This window comes from Phocoena phocoena, chromosome 2 (assembly GCF_963924675.1).
Source record: "Phocoena phocoena chromosome 2, mPhoPho1.1, whole genome shotgun sequence".
Lineage (NCBI taxonomy): Eukaryota > Metazoa > Chordata > Mammalia > Artiodactyla > Phocoenidae > Phocoena > Phocoena phocoena.
The window spans coordinates 162,993,574-163,021,028 of NC_089220.1; the positions used below are offsets into that span (position 1 = coordinate 162,993,574).

Sequence of the window (27,455 nt, forward strand, 5' to 3'; positions counted from 1 at the left end):
TAAACACCAGCACTTGGTATTGAGAGGCATTGAAAAAGGTGTGCTAACTCTTCTGGGTGAGAGGAAAAGGAAATGCTGCTGGGAGGAGGTAAGTCTTGAGTTTACTAATTGGAGACAAGGAAGGTATTCCAGACATATGTAATAGCGTGTTCAAAGGCAGAGACTGAAGGAGTACACTTTCAGGGAGGTGTAATAGGTGCAGGAGATGGGCTGGTGGAGTGTGAAGGGGCCTGCAGTATTGCCATAGCTTACAGGAAGTCAGTGGTTTTCCCATTTCAGTGTGGTGAGGATCACCTGGGGCACCTGTTTACAGTGAAAATTACTGGGCCCAGGTTGTGGGAGAATCTTATCCAGTTAGATCCAGGAATTTGCATTTCAGCAGGAACACCAGGTGATTCCAGGTCAGGAGAGCCTCTCTGAGAACACTGGAAATCAACATTCTGGAGTATGCCATGGTTAGTGTCGTGATGTTTTAGAAAAACGACACAGCAGCTCAGTGGAGAGAGGAAGGTGTTCTCAAAAGTGATTTTTTGTTTATTTAGAATTCAGAAATAATAGAAAGGTAGCTTTTCTTAATGATTTATACAACACACGCGCACACACACACACACACACTTTCATTTATAATAGGTTTTCGATGTTATTTAAACTACTGGGTTATAAAATAAAATGCTGAAAAAGCAGGGTTCTGTTGTGTTAATTTTTTAAGGCTCTGTAAGGTACAAAAATATATGAATTTTTCAAACCAAACCTTATTTGTGTTTTGCCATTCTCAATCCTTCCCACCCTAGCAGTTAGTAAGCTGCAGTGTGAATAAATAAGTGAATGGATTAGTTAATTGAATTACATATTTTCAGTAGAACCTAATTTCACACACTATAATTGAGAGATTATTTAATAACTCAAGCAAACTGCGGTGTTTCTGTACTTTTCTCTGGGATTAATGTAATAATTTAAGGGACTAATTACTTAAGATAAAATTGACTCATAAATTTAAGATTTGGTGCTGTCTTGTTATAATATAAGCTGAAAGTTGCTATTTCCCACTGGCTTTGAATACATCTAGAATCGAGTAAGTAAAGACAAACTGCATTTTAAAAATTATCTGTTGCATGTAATAACTTGTCAGATGGCTCCCAAAATATATTCTTTGTAGAAAATCGATATATTCCCATCTTGCAGAAGAGAATGTCAGTATACTTTTCAATATTTAAGTAAACTTGAAGGGAAGAAAAAGAAAAAAGAGGCAACATCCATCTAATTCATCTAGAATTGGACTCTAAACGGCAGAATCTCTTTGGGTAACCAGAGATAGCCTTGACCAACTGGGGACTCTCAAACTCGGGATGCCAGATCACACACTGATGTTTATTCCACACTTAAGCTTGTTCAACACAGATGGTAGGTATAAAATAGCTGAGCTCTAACAGATCATGTCCGGGCAGAATGATAAATATGGTCTTTTTTGTTGACAGTCGAGTTGTTTTCACATTCCACTTGAATTAAATTGTGTTCATTCATGCCATGGTACCTGATCTCTGGCAGGGATTCTTATAAAAAATCATCATGTAGATTCATTGCAAAACAAGTGAAAAAAAAATTTGTAAAGTAGCACTCTAAGAAAAATAAGACTAAAGTTGAACAGCCTCTAAGAAACTGTGACAAAAAGCCTCCATTTATTTTGAAAAAAGATAAATATCTATTTAGATTGATATTTATTCATATGGATTCATATATATTATATATAAGTATATGTATTAATATACTAAAATTCAGGGACAGTGCAAATCCTTAATTTTCATAAACTGGTAAAAATATTTAAAGTTTCTAATATGAAAAAGAAATCATATGTCAGATATACTAGGTATGATCAAATATAACACTGGCCCTAACTTTAAAATGTTCACAATCAAGTTTGGTAAATAAGACATAAAGCCATGAAATTTTATATAAACGAGAAAAGTTAAATGGTAAAGTGAGAGATGATCACAGCAATGATGACGCTTTATCCAAACGGGCTCTGGGTAGTAATCTCTGGGTCTTGAAAAGTGAATGAACTGTAGCTGGATAGGTAGGGGGGGCAGAAAATGATTTGAGTCAAGAAAGAGAGTGGGAGTGAGCAAAATCTCATCAACCCAGTGCTTGCTGAATTTGACCTTTTAGACATGACCTAATCGTAGCGCTGGTAGCGATCCACAGGAACACACTCAACTTCACTGATTCACTACAAGGACTCACAGAACTCAGCAAAGCTGTTATGCTCAAGGTTGCCATTTATTACAGCAAAGGGATACAGAATAAAATCAGCAAAGGGAAGGAACGTAGGGCAGAGTCCAGCAGTGACCAGGCACGGCTTCCGGTCATCCTCCCACAGTGGAGTTGGCCCATAATTCTCCCAGCAACTATTTGTGAAAACACACACCAAGTATTGCCACTCAAGGAAGCTTATCCAAGCTCATCACCGTCCAGGATTTTTACTGAGGGCCATCACGTAGGTACGAAATTCTGCATGACTAACTTTATCTCTCATCTCCAGTGCCCCCAGGGGTCAAACTGATGCAACATGGCCCAGGGCTCCAGGCGAATAAAGACAGACATTCACCATAAATCATATTGTTAGTATGATCTAACATAACATAGCCCAAGACCCAAGATATACAAAGACACTTTTATCAGGCAGGATATTCCAGGGGATTAGAAGTGATCTCCCAGGAGCTGGGCAAGGGCCAGTTCTTTCTTTGGAATGTGTGGGTTTGAACACCCCAAACCCGCTGAGTTACTAAGCTGTTACTGCACAATAGGGAAAGAGTCTGTGCGACTGCAGGTCTTAAATTTTAAAATTTAACTAAAACAAAGAAAAAGATCTGAAAAATACCTGCAAAAGATTTTATCCACACGTTGTGATGATGAAAAATACATATGTATGAGGAAAAGAAAAGCCAACTTCATAGAATAGCTACAGTCTCACCTTTGCGTGGGCATCCAGGTGTTCTGCCCTGTGCAGTGAGCCTCAGTGGCGTGATTTGTTGCCACGTGCAACCATAACAGTACGATTACCTAAGGAGTAGGCCGTTATGCAGACCTCCGTAAATGCTTCTCCACTGCTCCAGCTAACAGTTCTATAGAAGAAAGGTTATGTTGTGCAGATTTTAGAATTAACTACTTACCGATCTTTTTCTTTTAATTTCTACCCCCACTCTGCACCCCATACTTTCTTTTCTGATCTGCAACCTGGCCCTCTCTGAAGATGTTCCAGTGGATTTGATCGCCATCGGCAGGACTGGGTGGACAGCGGATGCCCTGAAGAGGTACACATGTGCTTTATTATGACAAGATTGTTGGGGCCAAGCTGTCATGTATTGTTGCTGCAACTTAATGAAAATGGTATCTAATTTAATAAAAAGGGCCATCAGTTACTGAGCCCTTATATGTACCAGATGCTGAGTTTAACTCGACATGTATTATCTCAATTTATTCTCATACCCATCCTATGAGGTCAGAGCTGTTATTGTTGTTTATAGAACAAACCTCTTTACTTTTTCATCTTCACAAGCGTTTTGACGACTTTGGGGCTTTTGTTCTTCATATAAATTTTAGACTCAACTTACAAGATCTGTAATCAATCAATCAGTCAATCAATCTTGTCAATATTCTTACTGAATTTACATTGGATTGTGAATTATATCACATTTCTGAATTATGGAAATTTTATTTTTTACTTTATTTTTAAATTTTTATTATTTTTTTTAATAGATCTTTATTGGAGTATAATTGCTTCACAGTACTGTGTTAGTTTCTGTTGTACAACAAAGTGAATCAGCCATATGCACACATATATCTCCATATCCCCTCCCTCTTGAGCCTCACCAAGCTGATTTCCCTGAGCTATGCTGCTGCTTCCCACTAGCTATCTATTTTACATTTGGTAGTGTGTATATGTCCATGCCACTCTCTCACTTCGTCCCAGCTTCCCCCTCCCACCCCATGTCCTCAAGTCTATTCTCTATGTCTACGTCTTTATTCTTGCCCTGCCACTAGGTTCATCAGTACCATTTTTGTTTTTTTTTAGATTCCATATATATGCGTTAACGGTATTTGTTTTTCTCTTTCTGACTTACTTCAGTCTGTATGAAAGACTCTAGGTCCACCCACCTCACTACAAATAACTCAATTTTGTTTCTTACGGCTGAGTAATATTCCATTGTATATATGTGCCACATCTTCTTTATCCATTCATCTGTCAAAGGACACTTAGGTTGCCTCCATGTCCTAGCTATTGTAAGTAGTGCTGCAATGAACACTGTGGTACATGACTCTTTTTGAATTATGGTTTTCTCAGGGTATATGCCCAGTAGTGGGATGGCTGGGTCATATGGTAGTTCTATTTTTAGTTTTTTAAGGGACCTCCATACTGTTCTCCATAGTGGTTGCATCAATTTACATTCCCACCAACAGTGCAGAAGTGTTCCCTTTTCACCACACCCTTACCAGCATTTATTGTTTCTAGATTTTTTGATAATGGCCATTCTGAGTTTTGATTTGCATTTCTCCAATAATTAGTGATGTTGAGCATCTTTTCATGTGCCTCTTGGCCATCTATATGTCTTCTTTGGTGAAATGTCTATTTAGGTCTTCCGCCCATTTTTTAATTGGATTGTTTGGTTTTTTGGTACTGAGCCCCATGAGTTGTTTGTATATTTTGGAGATTAATCCTTTGTCTGTTGTTTCATTTGCAAATATTTTCTCCCATTCTGACGGTTGTCTTTTCATCTTGTTTATGGTTTCCTTTGCTGTGCAAAAGCTTTTAAGTTTCATTAAGTCCCATTTGTTTATTTTTGTTTTTATTTTCATTACTCTAGGAGGTGGGTCAAAAAAGATCTTGCTGTGGTTTATGTCAAAGAGTGTTTTTCCTATGTTTTCCTCTAAGAGTTTTATAGTGTCTGGTCTTACATTTAGGTCTTTAATCCATTTGGAGTTTATTTTTGTGTAAGGTGTTAGGGAGTGTTCTAATTTCATTCTTTTACATGTAGCTGTCCAGTTTTCCCAGCACCACTTATTGAAGAGGCTGTCTTTTCTCCATTTTAAATTTCATCTTTTTATGATTGATTTCTTACCTAATTGAATTGTCAGAGGTCACATTCTATATGATACTGATTCTTTAAAATTGGTTGGAACTTTTAATGGAATAGCGAATGAGTAATTTGTACAAATGATCTTCATGTGCTCAATAAGGATGTGTGTCTTCTTATTGCTTGGGTATGAAGTTTGATAAATGGGTTCTAGGTATTTCCACCATAAGCTTCTTTACCATAAACATCTTTGCCACAGGCATTTTTGCTGCATAAGTAATTGGCCATAAGACAGTTTTGCCGTAAAAGATAAAACAACGAAAAATAAAAGAGAGACGTTAGAAAGGGCGTAACGAAACATGAAAAATGAGTAACAAAATTAAAAAGACTTTATTGCAAAATACAAAATATCTGAATACATTCAACGTGCGTGTAGACTCATGACAATACTGTGCAAATAACTGACTTTATTCTGTGGGTTGCACCTAAGCACTTGCCTTCCAAGTCTTTGCTCATCATATTACATTCTTTTGTTGTTTATTGATTTGTCTCCGTGTTCAGCATCCCAATTTTCACTAAAATGTCTTCCTTCTTTAAGAAAAGTATTAATTTCCAAATACTGGGAAGCATGTTTATAACTGAGCTTTGTACTGTGTTGTGAAAGCCTCTGCACTGTTGTTTGTTCTTAGCATTTTGTCACATGTCCATTGACAGACATTACAAAGTTCTGTGGGAAACACGGTTTCACTTCTGTGCCTTCAAGGCCCTCGGCCTCTTTCTCCTCCCATGTAGTGTGTTTCAAAAGAAGAAACCAACTCTTGGGGCAGATCATCACCATCTGTCATGATTTTTGTATTGTGTATATCAAACCAAACCATCAGCCAAGTATTTTATCTTCTATGGCAAAATTGCCTTACAGACAATTAGTTATGTGACAAAAATATTTTCAGCAAAAAGGCATGTGACAAAGATATTTACAGCAAAGAAGATTATGGTGAAAATTCCGGACATGTGATAAATATACTATTCAGTCAGACTGTCTTCATTCTCTTTATTTTTACCTTCTGAGCTCTTTGGAGAATAGGACCTTCTCATCATTTCATTGTATCTTGTAACCTCTCCTTTATATCATCTATTTTCTTATTTCTCTATGCTGTATCCTGGGGGGGATTCCTTCAGATCTATTTGCCAGTTTATTAATTCTCTCTTCCTTTTGTTTAATCTGCTGTCGAACCTGTCCATTAAGGTAGTAATTCCACAAATATATTTTTCATTTCTAAAATTTAAATCTTTATTAAATCTGCGGGCCTCTCACTGCTGTGGCCCCTCCCGTTGTGGAGCACAGGTTCCAGACACGCAGGCTCAGTGGCCATGGCTCACGGGCCCAGCCGCTCCGCGGCACGTGGGATCCTCCCGGACCGGGGCATGAACCTGTGTCCCCTGCATCGGCAGGCGGACTCTCAACCACTGTGCCACCAGGGAAGACCCGCCAAGTCATTTTTATAGTCTGTGATACTAGTTCATTTTTAAATTTTACTTTTCATTTCTTTAAATATTTCATATATAATTTTTATATATTCCATATTTGATGCCCCTACTATGTAAAAGGTTTTGCTAGTCTAATTATGTTGTTCTTTGTTTTTGCTGGCTCTTTGTCAGACTACTCTTTCTCTTTCTGTGTTTCTCGGTCCTTTAATTAGAAGTGCCTTTGTTTGATCTTATTCCATGGGAATCCCTAGAATGTAAATAGGTGATGCTTTCACCAAAGAAGTTTTGATGATGGGAACCTAAGGGCTTTTAGGGGACACCATGTGTTCCTGCCTTAATATGGGGAGGAGAGGTTTGGATTTATCTCCCTCATCTACTGCTGGTAGAAGGCTTGATCTCCTTAGGGCATAATTAATTTTTGACATTTTTACCCTCAGCGCAAACCGTGTGTTTTTACTTTGCCTAATGTATATTGTTCCTACTTTCTTTATAGCACACAGCTTTTGCTTTATTCTGTTTTGTGGGAGAGGCAAAAGAAAGGCCCCCTCAGAGATTTTCTTTACTTCCCGAAAATCCTAGTAATGCTTTAAAATTCGTGTCTTATCCAGAATCCACTTGTATTGTGACAGGAGGACCGTTTAAGGTCTGTGGTCTGCCTTTACTGCCATAAGCAAAACAAGTTCGGGATTTTAGCTTAAACATTACAGTGATTGATAATAATGTTTTTGAGAATAGAACCACAGGAGGAGAATAATGTGTGACAAGTTCCATCTTAGACTTACTGAGCCTGAGATGTCTGTGATATCCACATGCATGTAAGCCAATAGATAAATATTTGGGCCTAAAATTCAAGAGAAGAATGTAGACTGAAGATAGAGATTTATGCATAATTAACATAAAGATGTTAATTGAAATCATAGGTATGGAGGAGATTGCTAGTGACGGTGCATATAGAGAAAAGACAGGCCAGGAAAGATGCATAAGAACCACCAACACTTAAGGGACAGAAGGAAATGGAGATGGAGTTGTTAGACAGGTATCAGAAAACGGATGAGTGTGTGTCACAGAATCCAAGACTAGAAAGTGGACAGACTGTGCCCAGTGCTAATGAGGTAGCAAGAGTGTACGTGGAAGACTTAGTAGCTAAGGAGATATTTAAAAACATTGGTATGAGAGTTTCAATTAAGTTGGACTGGGTAAAAACAAGTTTGTGGGAGTCTGAGAAGCCCTAGGCTGATCAGTCTTTCTGGAATTCTGACTGAATGGAAGGAAAAGCAGGATGATGTTGGGGTGCATGTGGAGAAGAATGAAGACAGAGTTTTTAAAATAAGATTGGACATGCTTGAGTATGTTTAAGTGCTGCCGATAACAAGGCAGGAGGGAATTAGAGATGAAATATTGAAGAGCAAGGAGGGGGTCAGATGAGCAGGTTCACAGTACCTGAGAAGGTGGGCTGAGCTGGGCCAGAGTAGAGGTTGAGAGAACAGCTGTGTACCATAGACCCCATCCATCCTAACAGGGGGAAGGACAGGTCAGGTTCAAGTAAGGATGGTGATTTGTAAATAAATTTAAAGAGTTCTTGCTGATGATTCTTATCAAAGAAATAAAAAGTGAGCCCAAGGATAAAATTGGTAGAGGCATTATGGGATGGCAGTTCTAAGTAGAGTGGAGAGGGTTTGAAATTGATACTGAGGATAATCTGAGAGGAGATTAGCAAAGCAGGGCAGTATTGCCAGGCAGCACAGAAGGCCCCCGCTGGGCATGCAGGAAGTAAGTTTGTGGAGCTCCCAGTGGGAGGCTATAGGATTGTTCTCCAGCTCAGGCATGGAAAAGGCAGAGTTTTTACGATATTCAGTGCTGCAGATTTTCTAAGAAGGTGTTGTGGAAAAAAGAAAAAGGCAACATGCTTAAAGGTACTGAAAAGAGAGGTTGAAGTGATGGGAAAAAGGAGACTAATGGGAGAAAATCATTGTGCTTGGGCTTTCTGCATAATCACAGGATAAGAAGTATGTGAGTGAACAGCTACATGGATAGACTGAAAATAGGACAACTGAATTTATGATTTCAGAACTAAAGCATTCCCAACCACAGGGAAGGTCCAGGGTATGAGGATGATAACGAAACTGGAGTCAAGCAAGAGATCATGAGATCACTGAGCTGAGAAGATGCAGGAACTAAAGTTTGGGGAATTGAATGGGCCGCTAGGATGTTGAAGGAGGGGATAAGCTGTATCATATTTACTTAGTGACAAGGAAGCCATCTTTGGAGCTCTTCCTGAGCCAGCAGTATGGTGAATTGTACTTCACTAATGACAAGAGAAGTTTAAGAAAGGTGTTTATTCAATAATAATTTTCAAATGTGGGTAAGTACCATCCATGTACAGAATAGTTATCTTCTACTCAAGGCCCACCAGAGGGATGGAGTCCTTTGAAGCACAAAGAGGTAGGGAGAAACGCCAACTTCTAAACCATGAAAGTTTGCATGTTGGAGATTGTTACTGGTAAATGTCATATTATTTATTCTGTGGGCTATAAATGAACAATACAATATGCACCTTTTCCTCATGTAGCTCTGCTAAGGAGAAGATAGACTAAGTGATTACCTGAGTGCTGTTCAGTCCTTTGCTTGGGTGGTTTTGAATATTTCATAAAGGAAAAACAAAATTTTAATTTTAAATATCCGTTCATCCTGTGGTGGATTATTTTTCAAACAATAAAGTAGTATGGGGCAGTTACCACATTTTTAAAATTTAACATTACCAATTTCATGCGAATGGAATACATTCTCTCTTCACACAGGTAAGCATGTTTTAAACCTTATCTTTATGCACATGTTTTTCTTCTAGTGTGAACGTTTCCCATCATGTCTTTTATAAATATACTGACATAAAATTTAGGTTAAGATAAAAAGTAGTATGAAAGGTTAACAGCAGAAATGGTGGAATCCAAGTATCTAAAGATGGAAATGCTTTCTAACATTCAATTGTTTTCTCTTGTCTACTTTATATACTTTATACGTTAGTAAAATCTATAACTGTAGTCCTGTACAAAAATAATGCATTCCTCATCTTTATTTGAGAGGCTTTTGTGCTTTACAGCCCAACTTCTTTGATATAATTTTAAAACATATGTATGATCACTCAAATTGTCTTCCCCTTTGTTTCTCTTACCAGTCAAAAGAGAAGCTCTGTGACACCACAGAGCCAGTGGAACGTTCTACTCAAACCACCACCATACGAGCAACGAGCACACAATTCAGGGTCCTGACGACCACCAGAAGAGCAGCGACACCCCGGCTGCCCACCAGCCTGCCCACAGAAGGTGCCCTGGAGATACTTTTGCTTTATTACTGAAGGAGGGAAAACTCACTGTGTTGACATGCACTGGAGAAGCTCTCCAGGGAGAAAGTTATTCTTTGGCAAACTGGATTTCGTAGGGATGTCTGAAAGGGAAAAGACAAAATTATTATGGAATAAAAATATGTGCTGGGTTCTTGTTAATGTATGGATGCCTTTTATTGAGATGTAGTCTTTCAGAGTGATCCTGGCTACTAGTCCTCCTTAGAAAAGAAATAAAGACTTCCTTTCATATTGCTAAACTTTGTAATAACGGCAATCAACATTTTAGTCACAGGATAGAAAGGCAAAATGCACAGAAAATGTCCATTGATTTTGGATTCTGAACACTAGGTAATCCTACTTATATGCAATTCTATTAATATTTGCCTGGATACAGTCAATAAAATATGCTGGTCTATAACCTGTAGAGAGGCACTGTGTATGACACAGAAATTGTACTTGAAAAACATTTCCTTTACCAGGAAAGGCAAAAATACTAGAGAACATTAATGCATGAGCACAACTCATTGGGGGAAGAAGGTATATTAGCCTAAATTTGTTTACCATCGATTCTGAAAGGTACCACTAGGGAGAAATGTGAGACCGCTTGGCCAAGAGTAAGCTTTAAGGGGGAAAACATGGTCTTATTTGTTTACTTTCATAAACCTTGCTTTCATTTAAATAAGATATTAAATTAAACTTGAATCTTTTCATTGAAATTTAATTGGATATTAAAAGTTAACTGGAATAAAGTGATAAAGTGAGGTGGAGGATAGCTAGCTGCTAAATTATTTTATTGCTTTTAAAACCAATGTTATATTTTAATCCATCTTATTGTGGGTTGTTATATAGCCTGAGAAAAGTATTTTTGTAATTTGAATCCTATCCTTTAGAATGAAATATACCACTGAAATATAAAAAAGCACATTCTACATTTTGTTCACATAGGACAAGATCTTTTCGTATATGATTTTGGTCATATTTGTTAGCGATAAGTAAGCACTTAACTTTTGAAGTTGAATTTGTAAATACAGACGAATATTTACTATTCCAATTAACTTGGAATTTTCTTGATTTTGATTTTTAAAATGAAGACTGTAGAGTCTAATTACAATAAATCATTTTAGAAAATTAAAATAAATGTATTTTAAGTTAAAATTACAACAGTGTACTTTTCTCACAGCTCTTAAGAGTCATATAATAATTTACTGAAGTCTCCATCTTGCAATTTCAGTAAGAAAGTTTAGTATTACATCATATAACCTGCGACCTGCTCTCACTGCCATAGAAATTTACTCAGTAAAATATCAAAAGCTATTCCTGTTATAGTTAAGGCATTGGTAGACAATTACTGATCTTAAGATTTGTGCACCTTAAAATTTTTTCTGTTATAACTTTGACTTTTCTCTTCCAGATGATACCAAGATAGCTCTACATCTAAAAGATAATGGAGGTAGGAACTGATTTTTTTCTTTTATAAAAGTTTTTAGATACTAATCTATTTCATCTATTTAAATATGGAAGGGACTTGTGAACTTCTAAATATAGAGTAAGGTTATATTTCTTTCCCTGCTGGCATGTAACATAGGAAGAATTCAGCAGTTGGCTTGAAAAGTCAAATTGTTTCAATAGTGGAATGAAATTCTAATCTTTGTATTTGCCTGTAAAACTACAAGACACCAATGACCAATTATAAAGTGAAAATTTATCCACACACCTTGCTGTGCCTTGTCGCCGTCGTCCTAGGTTTATTAGTTGCACATGTGACTATCAAGGCTTTGAACGATATTGACTAAAAATTTAAAAATAGTTCTTTTCCTATTAAATTATGTTACTTCATATTTATATGTGCGGCTCTATCATAGAATGCTGGATTTCATAAAAGAGATGTGTTATTAGTAATCGTTTATTCAGCTCAGGAAGGGGGTTTCCTCTTCTTAGCAGCACCTCTTCCGTAAACGTGGGTACACTGTGATACTGACCTAGACACAATTTCACTTTTGCAGCCCCAGATGAAATCCTAAGTCAGAATCCAATATATACATTGTTAGGGATGTTTTTCTCTGTAACTGTAGAGAATAGTTCCTAAATTACTCAGTCTAGGTCAAGTAACAATTACTTCTGTGTTGTCTTAGGTTACTATATATGTATGTCTGTATCTTTAGATCAGTCCACTTAAAAGAGAAGCCGCTTAGCCTCTTCATATATATCATTATTACATCGTTTGTCCCTTGTCTTGCTTCTGTAGCAAAGTGTTTTATTTCATTAATTTCTTATTCATTATTGTATTAATGCAGTAAGTGGATAGCTTAACAGATGACCATTTGCCACATATACACGCTAGAAATAAAATCTTGGTGCTTGAAGGGACTTTAGCAATCCCCTAGTTCAAAATTTCTCAGAGCAGGATGTTAGTGAACCTAAGTCTTCATGTTGGGGTTACCTCATTTTGAGAGAGGGTATATAGTATGAGATGAATGAAATGGAGGAGGGGTACCCAGAGGCTTCTGTTGTATTTGTTACATTTAATTCTTAACATGGGTAGTGGTTACATGTGTGTTTGTTATATTATTCTCCTGCTGTCTTTTCTTTTTTTTTTCTTTAATATGACTAAAATATTCCATAATGCTAACAGAAAGAACAAAGGATTCATGTGATCAAATAGGTATGAGATACTCTGGGTGAAAGAAAATGAAAGAGATTTATTTTCTGGAAAACTGTTTAAAACTTTTACTGTTCGCTCGTGAATTCATTCATTTATTCCTGCCTAGTGCCTGCTAATTGCAAGGGATTGTTACATGCTTGCTGCTATGGTAGTGAAAAAGGTTTAGACAAATTCCCTGCTTTCAGAGAGCATAGATTCTAAAGAAATTTCAAGATGGTAATAAAGATTTAGCACCTGGCATTTCTCTGCTATTTGGTCATAAAAACTTTTTACAAATAGCATCTCAATGACTTAATGTTTTGTGGAATGCATTTTGCAAAATAGTTTTCTAGAATATTACCAACTATCTCAAGGAAAATCCCTAGTTTTGTTTAATGCAGCAAGGAATCATAAAACTTTGAAGATTTTCTTAACGCAATGCATTAAAACTATCTTATGATGCTGAGACATCAAGTTAAGTAAATTCCAAGATTGAAATGGAGGACGTTTCCTCTTTTCTGTCATACTAGAAAAGTTGACTGTTGGGTTTTCAGGTGATATTTAGATCATTAATATGCATCAGGTACCCATCAGAATTCCAAACTATCACAATAAGACTTAAACATGTCTATACATTGGAACTCTTTTCACAGCTAGGTTTGTTTATAAAGCACTTTTCCTAAAAGTGCAGTTAGAGCAGACCAACCTGACCAGTGTTAAGACAAATGTTCCTGTCGAAGAGTACTTAAGGGATATCACACATTACTTTTTACAGCGACTTTATTAAGATAACCTGCTGTCATTGCTTTTTATTTTATGGAATATGGAGATGTAGGAAGGATTGCCAATTTAAATCCAACTTCGTTCGTTAATTAAAACGAATTCCGTTGAAAACAGAATTCAGCATCGTTCTCCTCCTCCCCCCTCCAGCTTAACATTTTTGCAAGATTGAGGTAATAATGAAAAAGGATGCCTAATTTAAATGTTTTCTCACATTTATTGAGAATTCTTTTCAATGCAAGCTAAGACCTTTTTATAAATTGCTATGTATTCAAAGAAATTCAGCACATTTTCTTTCTCGATTTAATTGGCTGTTCTTAAAACCATTTTAATTTAGAGGTCTGTATTTTCTAGAAAAGAGGGTGACATTTTTCAAAGCAGTCAATGTGTAGCTAGACTCTGCCTTTACATACATCATCTTCTTTAGATATTGGATTACCTTGGCTCTGAGTCTTCCTGGGATATTTCTTTGAGTTAAAGTAGTTGATTTTCTTAGTGGAATCCATAGCTGACATGATTATATATTCACTTTCCAGGAGATTTTCCTTCATCTTTGATATGAAAACATAAAATACTTCTGTGCAGCTGGACACCAAAGAGACACGACAGGGATTCTCATTCACAGGACGCAAACTGAGTTCCAGTCTGCTAAATCACTCTTGATAAATCTGTCGTGCATTGTGTTTCCTGCTACATTTAGATTAGGTCTAGGTAGAGCCTCTGCAAATTTCAGGCTAGTCGTTTGATTGGAGAAATTTTATTAGCCTTCAGAGTTGAGTGAAAATTCTAGGCTCTGTAAATAGTTTGGAGAAAAGAAACTGAAAAAATCTAAAAAAAGAGAATGATTCCTAAGGAGTGCAGGTCCCCTTAGTAAGATATAGCATTGATTTACCATGGTAAATGGCTGAATACAAAAACTCAGCAGAACTAATATAAAGATAGCATTTTATCTCCAACTGAAATATTCCTACTCGCATGTTTATAATATTAAGTTTCGAGTGATACAGATGTCTAATTAAGTATCATTTCTGCTCCCTTATTTATGTGAAGGACTGGAGCGGAGGAGGAGGAAGTAGGAGGAAGAAATGAAGGAGGAGAAGGAGGGGGGGAGGAGGGGGGAAGAAAAGAGAAAAGAAGATGAAAGACACTCTTTCCTATGTTCCAAGCACAGTTCCAAATGCTGTACGTATATTAACTCATTTAATTCACACAATACCCCTGTAATTGGTCCTATTTGTATTTCCATTTTATAGCTGAGGAAACGAAGGTACAGAAAAGTAAGTTTACCTGGCTGGTACGTGGCAGAGCTGGGATGTGAATTTATTTAGTCTGGATGTGGATCCCAGGTCCTTGGCGGCCTCACAGCATGGCTGCTCCCTTGCAGTTGAGGCCTCTTAGAAGCTTTACAGGGGAGATGCGGCTGTAAGGAGTTTTACTCACACCTACTATAACTGATTATACTTAGAAGTATTTGGAAATGAAATTTCCTCTTCCCGTGTAATTATGCATTAGTTTCCATTTTAACCTTTCTTTGGAAAACAGTGCATTCATTCTCCTGTGTCATTGAGTCGTGTCTGAAGCACTGGGATGTGTTCTGCAAACTACAGGGCTACTCTGTGTTTATGATCAAAAACTAAGTTCTTTCAACCTTCTATGTTTCTCGAGAAATTCAGGTTTAATTCTCCATTAAGGGGTTCCTAGAAAGTATTCCTTAAATATATGTATTTCTGTGGATAATGGTTATAAGCACTTAAAACTACACCTTCCTTGGGTTTTCAAATTCTGGCGAAAGCTTTTTTAAGAGTCGCATTTTTAAGGAATTACCTAGCTATGTATTTTAGCGGTACAGCTATTGAATGCCTTCTTTGGCATTTAATTAGTTGCTTCCAAATGACACTCACCAACTAAATAGAAATGTAAATGTCTTCAAGATGCAAACTGGATAAAAGTATATTTAGGGCTGGCTGAAAAAGGTTTGCAAGTTGAATCAACGGCAAAGCCTTTTAATTGAGAAATGAAATCTTCAACCAGATTCAGCTCAATTTAGCAAATTGAGTTGTACCATTCTGCTGCGCTGCAGATGTTAAAATTATTTCAAGCTCTAAAATCCTGTGTTTGATTTTATTATTTAAAATTTGTTGACTGAGATGTATCAGAGTACCAAAAACTGCATTCTCTCTTGGTTCCTCTGAAGGTTCTTTCCTTTGATAAAATTAAGTTTCTTTTAAAAATATATTTGAATGTAAGTTCTTAACTGCTAATGATATTTAAAGTATTGACACTCCAGACAGAATTGTTGTGTCATGCAGGCGGCACTGGTTTGTCATTTCTTCTTATTGCTAGGAAGTCTTGGATTCTGAAAGGCTGCGTGCTTGAGTCGGAAGTTGGGGTTTTCATCGAAGGGATGCTGAAATAACTACATTAAGCAGTTTGCAGAACATGATTAACTTAATTCTGGGGTAAAATCTGCAAAGGGATTGATTTCAAAGAGCTAATACAGAAATACTTTGAATGAACTACAGAATGGCCGAAATTCTGATGCTGTTGTATTTAGATTTCTATTTCTGAACATATAAGACTTTTCATCCAAAGATAAAATGTTAGAACATTATTCTGACTTATTCACTAGACTACCTCTAAGGTTGTATTTTTTTACCTAGTCTGTAGCAACTGATCAAGTGTCTAGTGTTTCATTTATCATTCAGTCAAATTATTTTTTGACTTTAATACATAAATCATTAAAGTAACATATCTTTCACTTGTTTCCCTACCTTCCCTTGCTATTTTTTTTTCATCTACTTCTTTCCCATAGATCACAGTCTTGTAAGCAAAGGGAAACTGTTATTACCTTTTGACAGACTATTGAATATCTATCACTTTCTGTTTCTAAAACTGTAAAGTATCTTGGCATTTGGTTTTATCTTTTGCTCTGTTTGGCTACTTTTCATGATAGCACTAACTCTGTAATAAAGTGTATATGTGCCATAATAGTGAAAATTTCTTATATTTCAGAATATTATTTTGAATGTTCCCTAGGATTAAGAATTTCTCTCCTAAAATTTTGTCCGGAGTAGTGGTTTTCAACTTTACATGTACATGGGAATCATCCAGTTATCCTCATCTAATTTTATTATTCTGGCTCATAAAACCCCAGTGCTCAGACTGTTCTCCATACCACTTAAATCTCAGCCTAGGGAGCTGGGATGCAGGCATCAATACTTTTTAAACCCTCAGGTGATTCCCACGTAAAGTTCAGTTGAGAACGAATGGTCTGATGCGATTCTTCATAAATATTAAAAAGCATCGGAATCACTGGAGGAAGAGAGAGTCTTGTTAAAATGCATTTTCTGCTTTAGTAGTTCCAGGGTGGAGCCCAAATCTTTGCAGTGGCTTTCTAACAAATTCTCAGATAATGCAGAAACCATCAGTTCACAGACCACACTGAGTATCAAGAATTGCGTGAATTCTTGATTTCTTTCTGCCAGAATCCCCCAAATAAGAATGACATTTCTTACACTGAATCCACCCGTTGTTCCTTACCTTTACCTCATGACTCCTCTAAAGCAACACTTTAATTGGTGACAACAAGAAATTACCCCTGTCTACACATCGAGAATGTGTCTTGCTCAACAGAGGCAAGGGACCCAGCAGCATTACGTTTGTTATAGCTCATTTTTAGTATAGTATGTGAAAATTAGTCCATTTTAGCAGTTACAACTTTATTTATTTTAGTAAAAGTTACATTTTCTTTACTTTGTTGAACCATATGAAATTGCTTAATTTTTTTTTTTAGGATTTTTGACCCACAAAAATTTTAATTTCATTGTTCAACCCAATTGTTTAAAAAAAAATTGTTATCCAGGATAGGAAAAGCGAAAGAAAAATCACATTGGAATATACATTTTCTCCTTTATTAGGATTTGTAGAGTTTATGCTGCTGATAGAACAAAATGATGTAGCAGCACCTCTCAAGAAATACACACACATGGCTTCCAAGAAGCAGCTCTAAATATACTTTCCATTTGCCATCAGCAGAATGTTTTACTACATCCTCTCATTGATCAATTCCTACCTTTCTTTCTGTGCTTATCTCCTATATAATTTTCTGTCAGCTCTCTTCTTGTCAGAAACCTGGGCTTGGGGATCTCCTGTTGGAGGAAAAAGATTTCCATATACCATTAGATTTGGAACCTGAGATTTATGAGGGGCCCCAGGAGCAGTTTTTGTGTGACCCAATATTTCTTGTGACCCTTCCTAGGGTAGTCAACATGTATAAAGTTATTATTATAGTTTGTTTTAGTATGAAATGCCTAGTGATCATGCTACTTATGCTACTAAAATAATGTGTATGTCACTAGAAAATTAGATCAACTTTCGTGTTGATTTGGCTTGACTTGATTTGATTTATTCAAGAAACATTTCTTAAACTACTATGCAATATGCCCATTAGTAGGAGATGGAGATACACAGATAAACAAGGGCTGTACATACTCTGAGGAAGCAGGTAGTCTAGTGGGACGAGATAGAGTAGTAAATCAATAATTAAGTATAGTGTGGAAAGTGCAAAGATAGATTAAGGAAAAACCATGAGGGCAGAGAAAAGGCACCTAAATAAAGCTGGAATTATGGGAAAGCTTCCCAGAAGAGATGATGCTTGATCCGAGTTTTGAAGTGTGGTTAAGATGTGTATAGAAAAGGGACGGAAGAATGACATTTCAGCAGAGGGATCAGCAAAGACAGAGGCTCAGTAGCATGAAACATCAAAATCTATTTAGCTAACTCTAGAGTTGCCACAGTTTATTTGGTTAGGGTAAAGATATACACAAGTAGTGATGGATGGTGAGGTTGAAAGACAAGTAGGGGCTTCAGGGCTCATAGCCTTTAATGTTTAATGTTAGGCAAGGGAGTTTAAACTTTATCCTGAAGATACTGGGAGCCATTGACATCATTTAGACAAAGGAGTGTCATGAAAAGTTTTCCATGTTTAGCAGGTCATTCTTGAGGGATCGTGGGGAACAGATGGGAAAGGAGTGAGACTGAGACCAAGAAAACTAGTTAAGAAACTATACTAGTAATTCATAGAAGAAACAGTGAGAGGCTAAACTAAAGCAGTGGTTAATAATGGGAATAAAGGAGAGAGAATGGACAGGAGAAATATATTTAATGAGTACAAGCTACATAACGAATATCTGATTGGATGTGTGATTTATGTGATAGGATAGTGACTGAAATGGCTCCCAGGACTTGGGTTTAATTATATGGTGGATGATGGTGCTGTTAAGAGGGAAAACAGGAAGAGGAACAGGTTTTTAGGAGAGGCAAGGATTTAATTTGAGCATACTGACTTTGCAGTATCTGTGGGACATCCAAATGAAGATGTCCAGTAGGCATTTTTCTATGCAAATCTGAAACTCACTTGAGAAATACAAGCAAACGATATAAGTTTGGGCATCATCAGCATATAAATGATAGTTGAAGTTGTCAGAGTGAATGAGATTACAAAAGAATAATATATAAGTGAAGAGAGAAGAGAACTAAGGAGGGAACACAGCATTTGAGATTTTGTGAAGGAAACTGAAAACAGAGTAAAAGAGACAGCAGGAAAATCAGAAGAGTTTGGTACCACAGAAAACAAAGAAGAAGAAACTTTCAAGGAGGGAGTAGAGAACAATGTCAATGCCGCAGACAAGACAAGTTAAAAAAAAAAAAAAACAGAAAAGTGACCATTAGATTAGGTAGCTTGTTGATATTTGTTGACCTTGACCTGGCAGTTCTACAGTCCACAGCTGCACAATCCCCAGACAGAATTTGAGAAGTTGATGGGAAATAAGGAAGTTGAAGTCAAACAGGACACGCTGCTACTTAAAAGAAGCTTGGTGAGAAGGGAAGTAGAGATTTCTGTTGTTTTATTTTAGGAGCATATTTACATGTTAGAGGTGTTGAGGAGAAAAAAGACATGAAAATAAGGAGTTGAGAGATGACTGAGAAAGAACTGATATATGTGCAAGTGGGGGCGGGTCAGTCCACATTAATGAAATGAGCCAGGTGAGAGGGAGAAATTGCGAGAGTTAATCTGAGCTTGCTAGTTTCTCAGTATAATAGGAGACAAAGCAATGGGGCAAGAGTGAGTGGGAGAGGTCAGAGTACGGTGTCCAGGAGTTGAAAGGACTCATAAAACATTTCTGAGGGGAATGGAAAAGGGAGCTTCCTATTAATGTATAAAGGGCATGCCAGTATGTATGTGGAGCCTGCTGACCTTGGTGACCATCCTTGGCGTTTTATGACATCAACACTAAGTGTTTTCATGTGAGCTTAAATCAATGCTTATGGCTCATGTAGTAAGCTGAACCAGTTTAAGCAAGCAAAAAAAAAATTTTTTTGTGAGAGAAAAGATATGCTATTTTTTAAAAGGCATAAAGCTTTAAAGACAGTATTTTAATCCATTAGATGGTAAATTCAGTTTAGTATTTTCAACAGCTAGGTTTTCAGTGGCTTACTGTTCCATTAAGACTAATTGTTGCTTTAATTTTATTCTGCAGTGTTCAAGTAAATACCATGCAAGATTTAAAATGTACCTTGGGTAACAAGGACAGGCGCTAATTATTTAACACTAATTCATAACAGTACTATAAGCTACTGTGACCAAATGTTATTATTTCAGTTACAGTAATGAATTAACAACTTACTGGATAAAATTTCAACCATAAGTGATTTTAACACGTGTTAACATTATGCTCAGCAACTACTAAAGAAAAAATTTTTAAGTGTAGAGCTAAATTTAAATGGAATTCTAAGAAATATTTGTTTAACCTAAAGAAGGCAAGAGAGGAGGGAAAAATTGACCACGTAATGGATGAATTCAAAGGAAACAAATAGCAAAATGGCAGACCAAATTCAGCCATACCAATAATTATATTAAATATAAAGAGAATAAACACTCCAATTAAAGACATCGATTATCAGACTGACTTTTTAAAAACAAGATCCAATTACATACTGTTTATAAGAGATGTAAAATGATTTTAAGGTAAAAGATTTTGAGGTAAGACAATAGAAAAATATATATCCTGCAAACGTAACCATAGGAAAAGTTGAGTGGCTACTAAATATCAGACTAAGTAGACTTAAAGACAAGGAGTAGCAACAGAGGTAAAGAGGAACATATCAAATGATGAAAAGGTCATACATCAGGAAGAAGTTATAATTTTTTTTGATGTAGACCATTTTTTAAAATTTTATTTATTTTTTTATACAGCAGGTTCTTATTGGTCATCAATTTTATACACATCAGTGTATACATGTCAGTTCCAGTCACCCAATCCATCACACCACCATCCGCACCCCCCACTGCTTTCCCTTCTGGGTGTCCATACATTTGTTCTCTACATCTGTGTCTCAACTTCTGCCCTGCAAACCGGTTCATCTGTACCGTTTTTCTAGGTTCCACATACGTGCATTAGTATACGATATTTGTTTTTCTCTTTCTGACTTACTTCACTCTGTATGACAGTCTCTAGATCCATCCACGTCTCAATAAATGACCAAATTTCGTTCCTTTTTATGGCTGAGTAATATTCCATCGTATATATGTGCCACATCTTCTTTATCCATTCATCTGTCGATGGGCATTTAGGTTGCTTCCATGACCTGGCTATTGTAAATAGTGCTACAATGAACATTGGGGTGCATGTGTCTTTTTGAATTATGGTTTTCTCTGGGTATATGCCCAGTAGTGGGATTGCTGGGTCATATGGTAGTTCTATTTTTAGTTGTTTAAGGAACCTCCATACTGTTCTCCATAATGGCTGTATCAATTTACATCCCCACCGACAGTGCAAGAGGGTTCCCTTTTCTCCACACCCTCTCCAGCATTTGTTGTCTGTAGATTTTCTGATGATGCCCATTCTAACTGGTGTGAGGTGATACCTCATTGGGTCTTGATTTGCATTTCTCTAATAATTAGTGGCGCTGAGCAGCTTTTCATGTGCCTCTTGGCCGTCTGTGTGTCTTCTCTGGAGAAATGTCTGTTTAGGTCTTCTGCCCATTTTTGGATTGCGTCGTTTGCTTCTTTAATACTGTGCTGCATGAGCTGTTCGTATATTTTGGAGATGAAATGAATCTACAGTAAGAAGCACAGGGGTTGCGGGGAAAGGGAATTTTCTGAAGGCATGGAGATGTTCTATATCTTGGTTTGGCTGATGATTACTTTGGTATATAAAAATTATCAAAATTTATCGATTTGTACACTTAAGATCTGTGCATTTCAAGGATGCAAATTTTAGTGAAAAAGAAAAAGAAAGAAAAAAGAGAAATTTTGATGCCCTTCTCATAAACTAGATAGTTTTTTTTTAATTCTTGTGAAGAAATTTTTCCAAGCTTCTTAAAATTATTAATGAAAGAGAGTAAAAAGTCTTATCCTTAGCAAACGAGCTTCTCTAATTAGTAGCATAAAATTTAACGCTCTGATTACTTGATTCATGTTTTGCTTTAAGTTATTCTTAAAATCTTCCCATGTAATTGCTAATAATGATAAAATTATCTAGCAATTATTGGGCTGTTAATATACACCAGGCACTCTTCTAAGGGCTTTGCATGTTTCTCTCATTAATCCTTAGAGTACCCTATGAAGAAAGTAGTACTATAATCCCATTTTACGCATGAAGTATCTTACGCATGAAATATCAGAAGCACGGGATTTAAGTAATCTGTCTGGGATCTTACATCCTTACATGTCTGTAAGGGATATAGCTGGGCTCTACCACCAAACACTCTGCTGTCAGAGCACATGCTGCTCCCCATTGCCATCCTGTCCTACAACCTGGGAGGGCTGCTCCAGATGTGGCACTGAACCCGGAGGAAGAGTCCTCTTCACCCTGTACCTGTCAAAGCAGAAAGACAGATGCGTGTCCAAACCACGTAGCTAATGTGGAGCCTTAGTACCTGCACTCCTCTTAATCATGGCTCTACTACCAGATCAGTATGAGACGTTCTTGAAATTATTCATAACAATGGGATCCTTTCTCTCACTGAAGCTTAAGTGCATGTTGAATGAAAGCAAGGACATTATGTAGCCATTTGCCTGCCATTCTCCCTCTGTTAAAGCGGTCCACGATCTCAGCAAACACAAGCAGTGCCAACTGCCAGTTCGTAGTGAGAATGAGCCTTACGGGTCCTCTGATCCCATCCCCCAACACTTTGAGACCCAAACCCTTGCAACTATAAGAGTCATAGGAGTGCTGCATACCCACGGTGTGGGACCATTTTACAAAACTGATTTGATGGAAGAGATTAGGCTGAGACGAGTGCTCACCTGCTGGAGTAACCATATTCTATCCCACATTCAAAGAGTGGAACTTTAGATGCCAGGAAACTTGATATTCCAGGACCTAAGGGGCAGATAGTTGTGGTAAACACAGTTTTACAGCATCCCTCCTCCCAAGCAGGCTAGCTGACTCTGTCCCCATTAGAGGCATTATCTGAGCCATGCTGTGACAGTCCTGATGCTAGGTAGTAAACTATAAATACCATGCAAAACTGGTCCCCAAAGTTTCAGTTTCTTCTTTCTACTCTTGCTATACATGCACATTTTATTAGTTCTGGTAACCCAAGTTTTTTTCCCAGTTTCCGATTCTGTCTTTTTGAGATACATAGCACATTCATCTAGTCCTGCCTGGGAGATTCCATACATCAAACTACAACAAATAACAAAAGGATTGTGTGGTTGTTAAGAGCATCAAGGACTAAGTTTCGATCCTGAGGTCCCCACAAGGGCCAAATTGTTGTCTCCAGCAACTAAATTAATCCATGCTTTCTTAGGAAGCACAAAGGTTCTCGTTAATTTTAAGCACAAACTCAGGTGTGAAAGACCTTGAGATTGGTTTAATATTCAGCAGTTTTCAGAAGAAGTTGCCTATAGATAATCACAGAAAGGTTGATTTCATTTAGACAGCCTACTGAATCACAGCAGCTTGGCTTTTGTTTTTCAGATAGCGGCTGCAGGTTCCTTGTAGCATGGCCATGTCCCAGCTGCCGCTGGGCTCTGGGAAGAGACAGTTAAACTCATAAGGACCTCGGTGGCCTGTTTTCCTGCAGAGGGGTACACAGTGCAGGTGCATGGAGATTGAACCTGATCTTTCCACTGGAAAAACTATTCGCTGAGACATCCTTGCTTTCATCCAGCATGCACTTAAGCTTCAGTCAGAGAACGGATTCCCATTTCCATGAATAATGTCAAGAAGGCCTCATATTGACTTGGTAGCACAGCCATGATTAAAAGGAGTGGCAGTAGTAAGGGTTCATATTAGCTAAGTGGTTTGGACACACATCTGGCTTTCCACACTGATGGGAGCAAGGTGAAAAGGTTCTTTCTGTATGTTCAGAAAAAGTGATGGATTTGATAGGGAAGCAAACATTCATTGTGATATTCATATGTTTGTATAGAAGTGACCTCTTTTAATATAACTGACTTCATTCTAATGGACAGGGTTAAATGGCATGAAGAGTCACTCTATTCTGTACCCCCAGATCTTGAAAGTACGTTGTCAACCTCATTTTTTTGGTATTCCATAGTAACTGTGAATATATTTTTAATATATATGTTTAATATATGTTTAATATTTATGGGTAATTTAAGTACTAAGATTTCTGTGGATTATTTTGTAGAAGTAGAGATACATTTTATCATTAAAAAATAATTTTTAAATGAAGAAACAAGACAACTTGTTATAGAAAGCTGATGTTAGGGAAACTTTACAAGTTAGATCTTATAAAGATCTTGGTTGCTGAAAATATTAGAGACATAGGTTGATTATTACAAAAAAGCACATAAATAAGAAATGAAAAACTATAATGGATTCTTACAAGGATTTATTTTTGGTATTACAGTAGCTATAAATATGGTAAATCTCCTCTTTTAGATGCTCACACATACACATGCACAAAAGCACCAATCACATGACAAGGCTGGAAGCAGGCTGGGTGGTGACTCCTATCCCAAATCCCTCATTTTGATGGAATCAAGCATTTCTTTTAATATGATTTCACGGAAATTTTATTTAGCTTTATTTTTCTAAGATAAAAGGTAACAGATTCTTGTTTAAAAAGGATTGTCACAACCTAAGCTCTTTTAAGCCAGAATGTTTTATATGTTTCCCTGAATGAAATTTCACAGCTGCCCTGTAGTAGCACAGGCTGCAGAAGAGAAGCTGGGTCAGCTGCCCTGCCAGATATTGTTCTCACCACACATAGCGCACTTAGCTGCGTTTTGTAGACCCATTTTAATACCTTTTCACAGTACTTACCCAGATTCCTCCTATGGAGATGTCATAAAGTGAATTATGAATGTATTGACACAGTGATTCGTATTGTGGATTAGGTATGGGTTGCGTAATAGTTTCAAGGACCTCTAATCCCCAAATAATATTGACAGATTGGTAAGCATCCAAAAAATAGGAACACCATAGTTATAAAATGAAAGAACTAAGAGAATTATGAAAAATGAGAAAATACATAAAACACCAGGGGAAACTCTGAATGAAGCCAAGGTCATGTTCACGTCTATATCATATCTATAGAAAGTTAAAAGAGCTATGAGACTTACTATATGAGCTACAAAATGAGATCAGTTGCAAGGGAAACTTCCAAAGGAAAAGTCAATTTAGTTAAAATTTTTATTTTTGCTTGATTTTCTTCTGTTACATTCGTTAGCTCATAAATGGGTTCAATAATATTCCACAGGGAAAGTCATGTGTTTTTAATCCAAAAGTGGAACAGTAACATTTTAAGCATTTCGTAGCTTAACTTCATTCTGAAGTGTTAAAAAAGAACATTTGACATCAACCGTATAAGATTTATGAATTTTGAATAAATTTGTGTAAGAATTTGTCCAAAGCCTCTTGGTCCCCCAAGAGACATTAATACAATTGTGGAATTTATGGGCTGTAGTGTTTCTTTTTAAAGCCAAGAGAAGAGTTAGATTTAGAAATGACACTTTAGAGTGAATAAAATTTCAGACAAGGAGTATTTCTATTTTAGTTTTACTTTATTGCTGGACTTTAATTATCAGCAAGATTTAAAAGTGGGTACAGACCATTTTAGCAATGTATTAAAATCTCTAACATATCAAAGGATTGTACTTCTAAATACAAAATATCAATGCTACATGCATGTAAATACTGAAAAAAAAATCAGTCATAGAAAAAGCAAGGAGATACAGAGGTTTAAAATTAAATGCTACACTTTGAAGAAACAAAAGGTCAAATTTTTTTTCCTTCTTTCCTCCTATCTACTTTATTCTTTCTTTCATTTTGTCTCTTATCAATAATTCATAAGCTTTTCTTGAAATGAAGAAAATTAAACACATTTACATGAGGTCCTGAATATTTTCAATATGTGCTTAATACCTTTTAAAAATCTGTTATCTTTGCTATCATGGTAGGTAAAACTCACCCAAAGATAGCGAATGCTTTGATAGCTTTGACAATTCTCAACAGTCCTGTCTGTGTCTAAATATTGATCTGCGTTTTATAATGTACTAAGAAGTTAGGAACTCATAAGAATTGATAGGTCACTCAGTGGCTCAGATGAGAGTATATTGTCTTTGATACTATTGATTTTCTGTGCTTCATTTATGTTTTAAAGTATGTCTACAACATAGTAGAAAAAAAGGTCTTGATTTGGTAGGCTTTTCAAATATATTTATGTACTTCCTTTTTGGGCCTTGAGGCTCTATTTGAGGATGTCTTATTGTGTTTTATCATTAATTCATCTTATTTGAATACACATCGTAAAGGTAAAAAAGCTAAAGATTTGAATTGTCCTCTAAGCAATACTGTGCGTGTGTGAGGATAATTCTTTGGCTTTTGTTCACTTTGGACATAAATGAAAGAGCATAAGATATTTCTAAGAATAGAATTAGAGTTTGGTTTTCAGACTAGATTCCTTCTGACCTCTGAATATTCCCCCAACTCCTATGGACTCTGACAAGCTTCAGAAGTTTGTACCTGAAACAGGTTCAGAGTCTTCTTTGACCCACTTCTATCCGCCAGTTTCCAGGAACAATCAGTCGAGCCCCAGGAATGAATGTCGCCAAAGTTGACATCTTTGTTTATTGTCTTTTCTGAAGGAAAGAAATCAATTTATTTGAGCAGTCTGCCCTTGAGGTGAATGAACTAAACTTCAAATATGGAAATTACTAGCACTTGCTTAAAGATTTTAAATTTCAATTTCGTGTTTGAGGTGCTCATCATTTTTAACACAAAGGATTCTCTGCAATCTGTTTGCAGGTCCCCGTAAGTGTGCAAAACCTATACCATTTAATTGAATCGTGGTATTAAACTGGAAACCAAGTAGTGAAAGAATTTAAAATCAGAGCACATCAATGGGGTGTTCACTTCAACTCCAGACTCAATGTCCCTTAATATGCCATCATAATACCTGTTAATAGAGAGACCAGCTAGAATAGAGATGCAGAAAACTTGGCTAAATAATATCAGAACAGAAAAATATGTTCTCCAGAAATATGTGTGTAATTTTTGCCACTTCATTTAGATGGTTATTCTGAAGCGTTTAAAAATAGCACTGGCTTGGGACACCAGGATAACCCTGTAATATCTTGGAATTGAATTTGCTACATTTCTCCTTAAGTGTTTTTCTCTAATTAAGACACATAAAGTCATGTGCACATTCATAGATTCCTACATATTTACGTTGTCGACTGGTTAGTAATATTTTGAAAATCCATGAAGATTGTTTATTTTATTAAAATCATCATCATCCAAAAATGTTATAAAATACTAATTGGCTAATAACAAACTACATTCTGTACAGGTTTCATTAGATATGAAAGGGTGTCTTAACATCTATACCAGTACTGTAAAGGAGAATTTGTAAAGGGAGATTTCATAAGTAGCCATTATTAGAAATATAAATAAGTAATAATTATGAAAGTAAGCATTTATGCCTAAATAAAAGGAATGAGTAGATTTCAAGGTATAAATGCAATTACGATTTTTTTGCTCTAAAGACTGGCAACCTGTGTCCTGCAAGTCAAAGGTAGTTTTACTGACGAGAACTCTTATTGAATGAAACATGTCCCTGGCTCTCCTCTTCCTTCCTGAGAAGGACTGTCCCTTGCCTG

General features: G+C 36.6%; 1 protein-coding gene across 2 annotated transcripts in view; it reads left to right on the forward strand.

The window, feature by feature from the left end:
- PLXDC2 (plexin domain containing 2) overlaps positions 1-27,455 on the forward strand; it is a 405,580-nt gene that overhangs the window by 336,277 nt on the left and 41,848 nt on the right. For both annotated transcript variants that reach the window (XM_065900422.1, XM_065900433.1), the window contains 3 exons: positions 3,248-3,308; positions 9,730-9,877; positions 11,309-11,347. In XM_065900422.1, the coding sequence (XP_065756494.1) occupies positions 3,248-3,308; positions 9,730-9,877; positions 11,309-11,347 (248 nt within the window). The remainder of the gene's footprint in view (positions 1-3,247; positions 3,309-9,729; positions 9,878-11,308; positions 11,348-27,455) is intronic.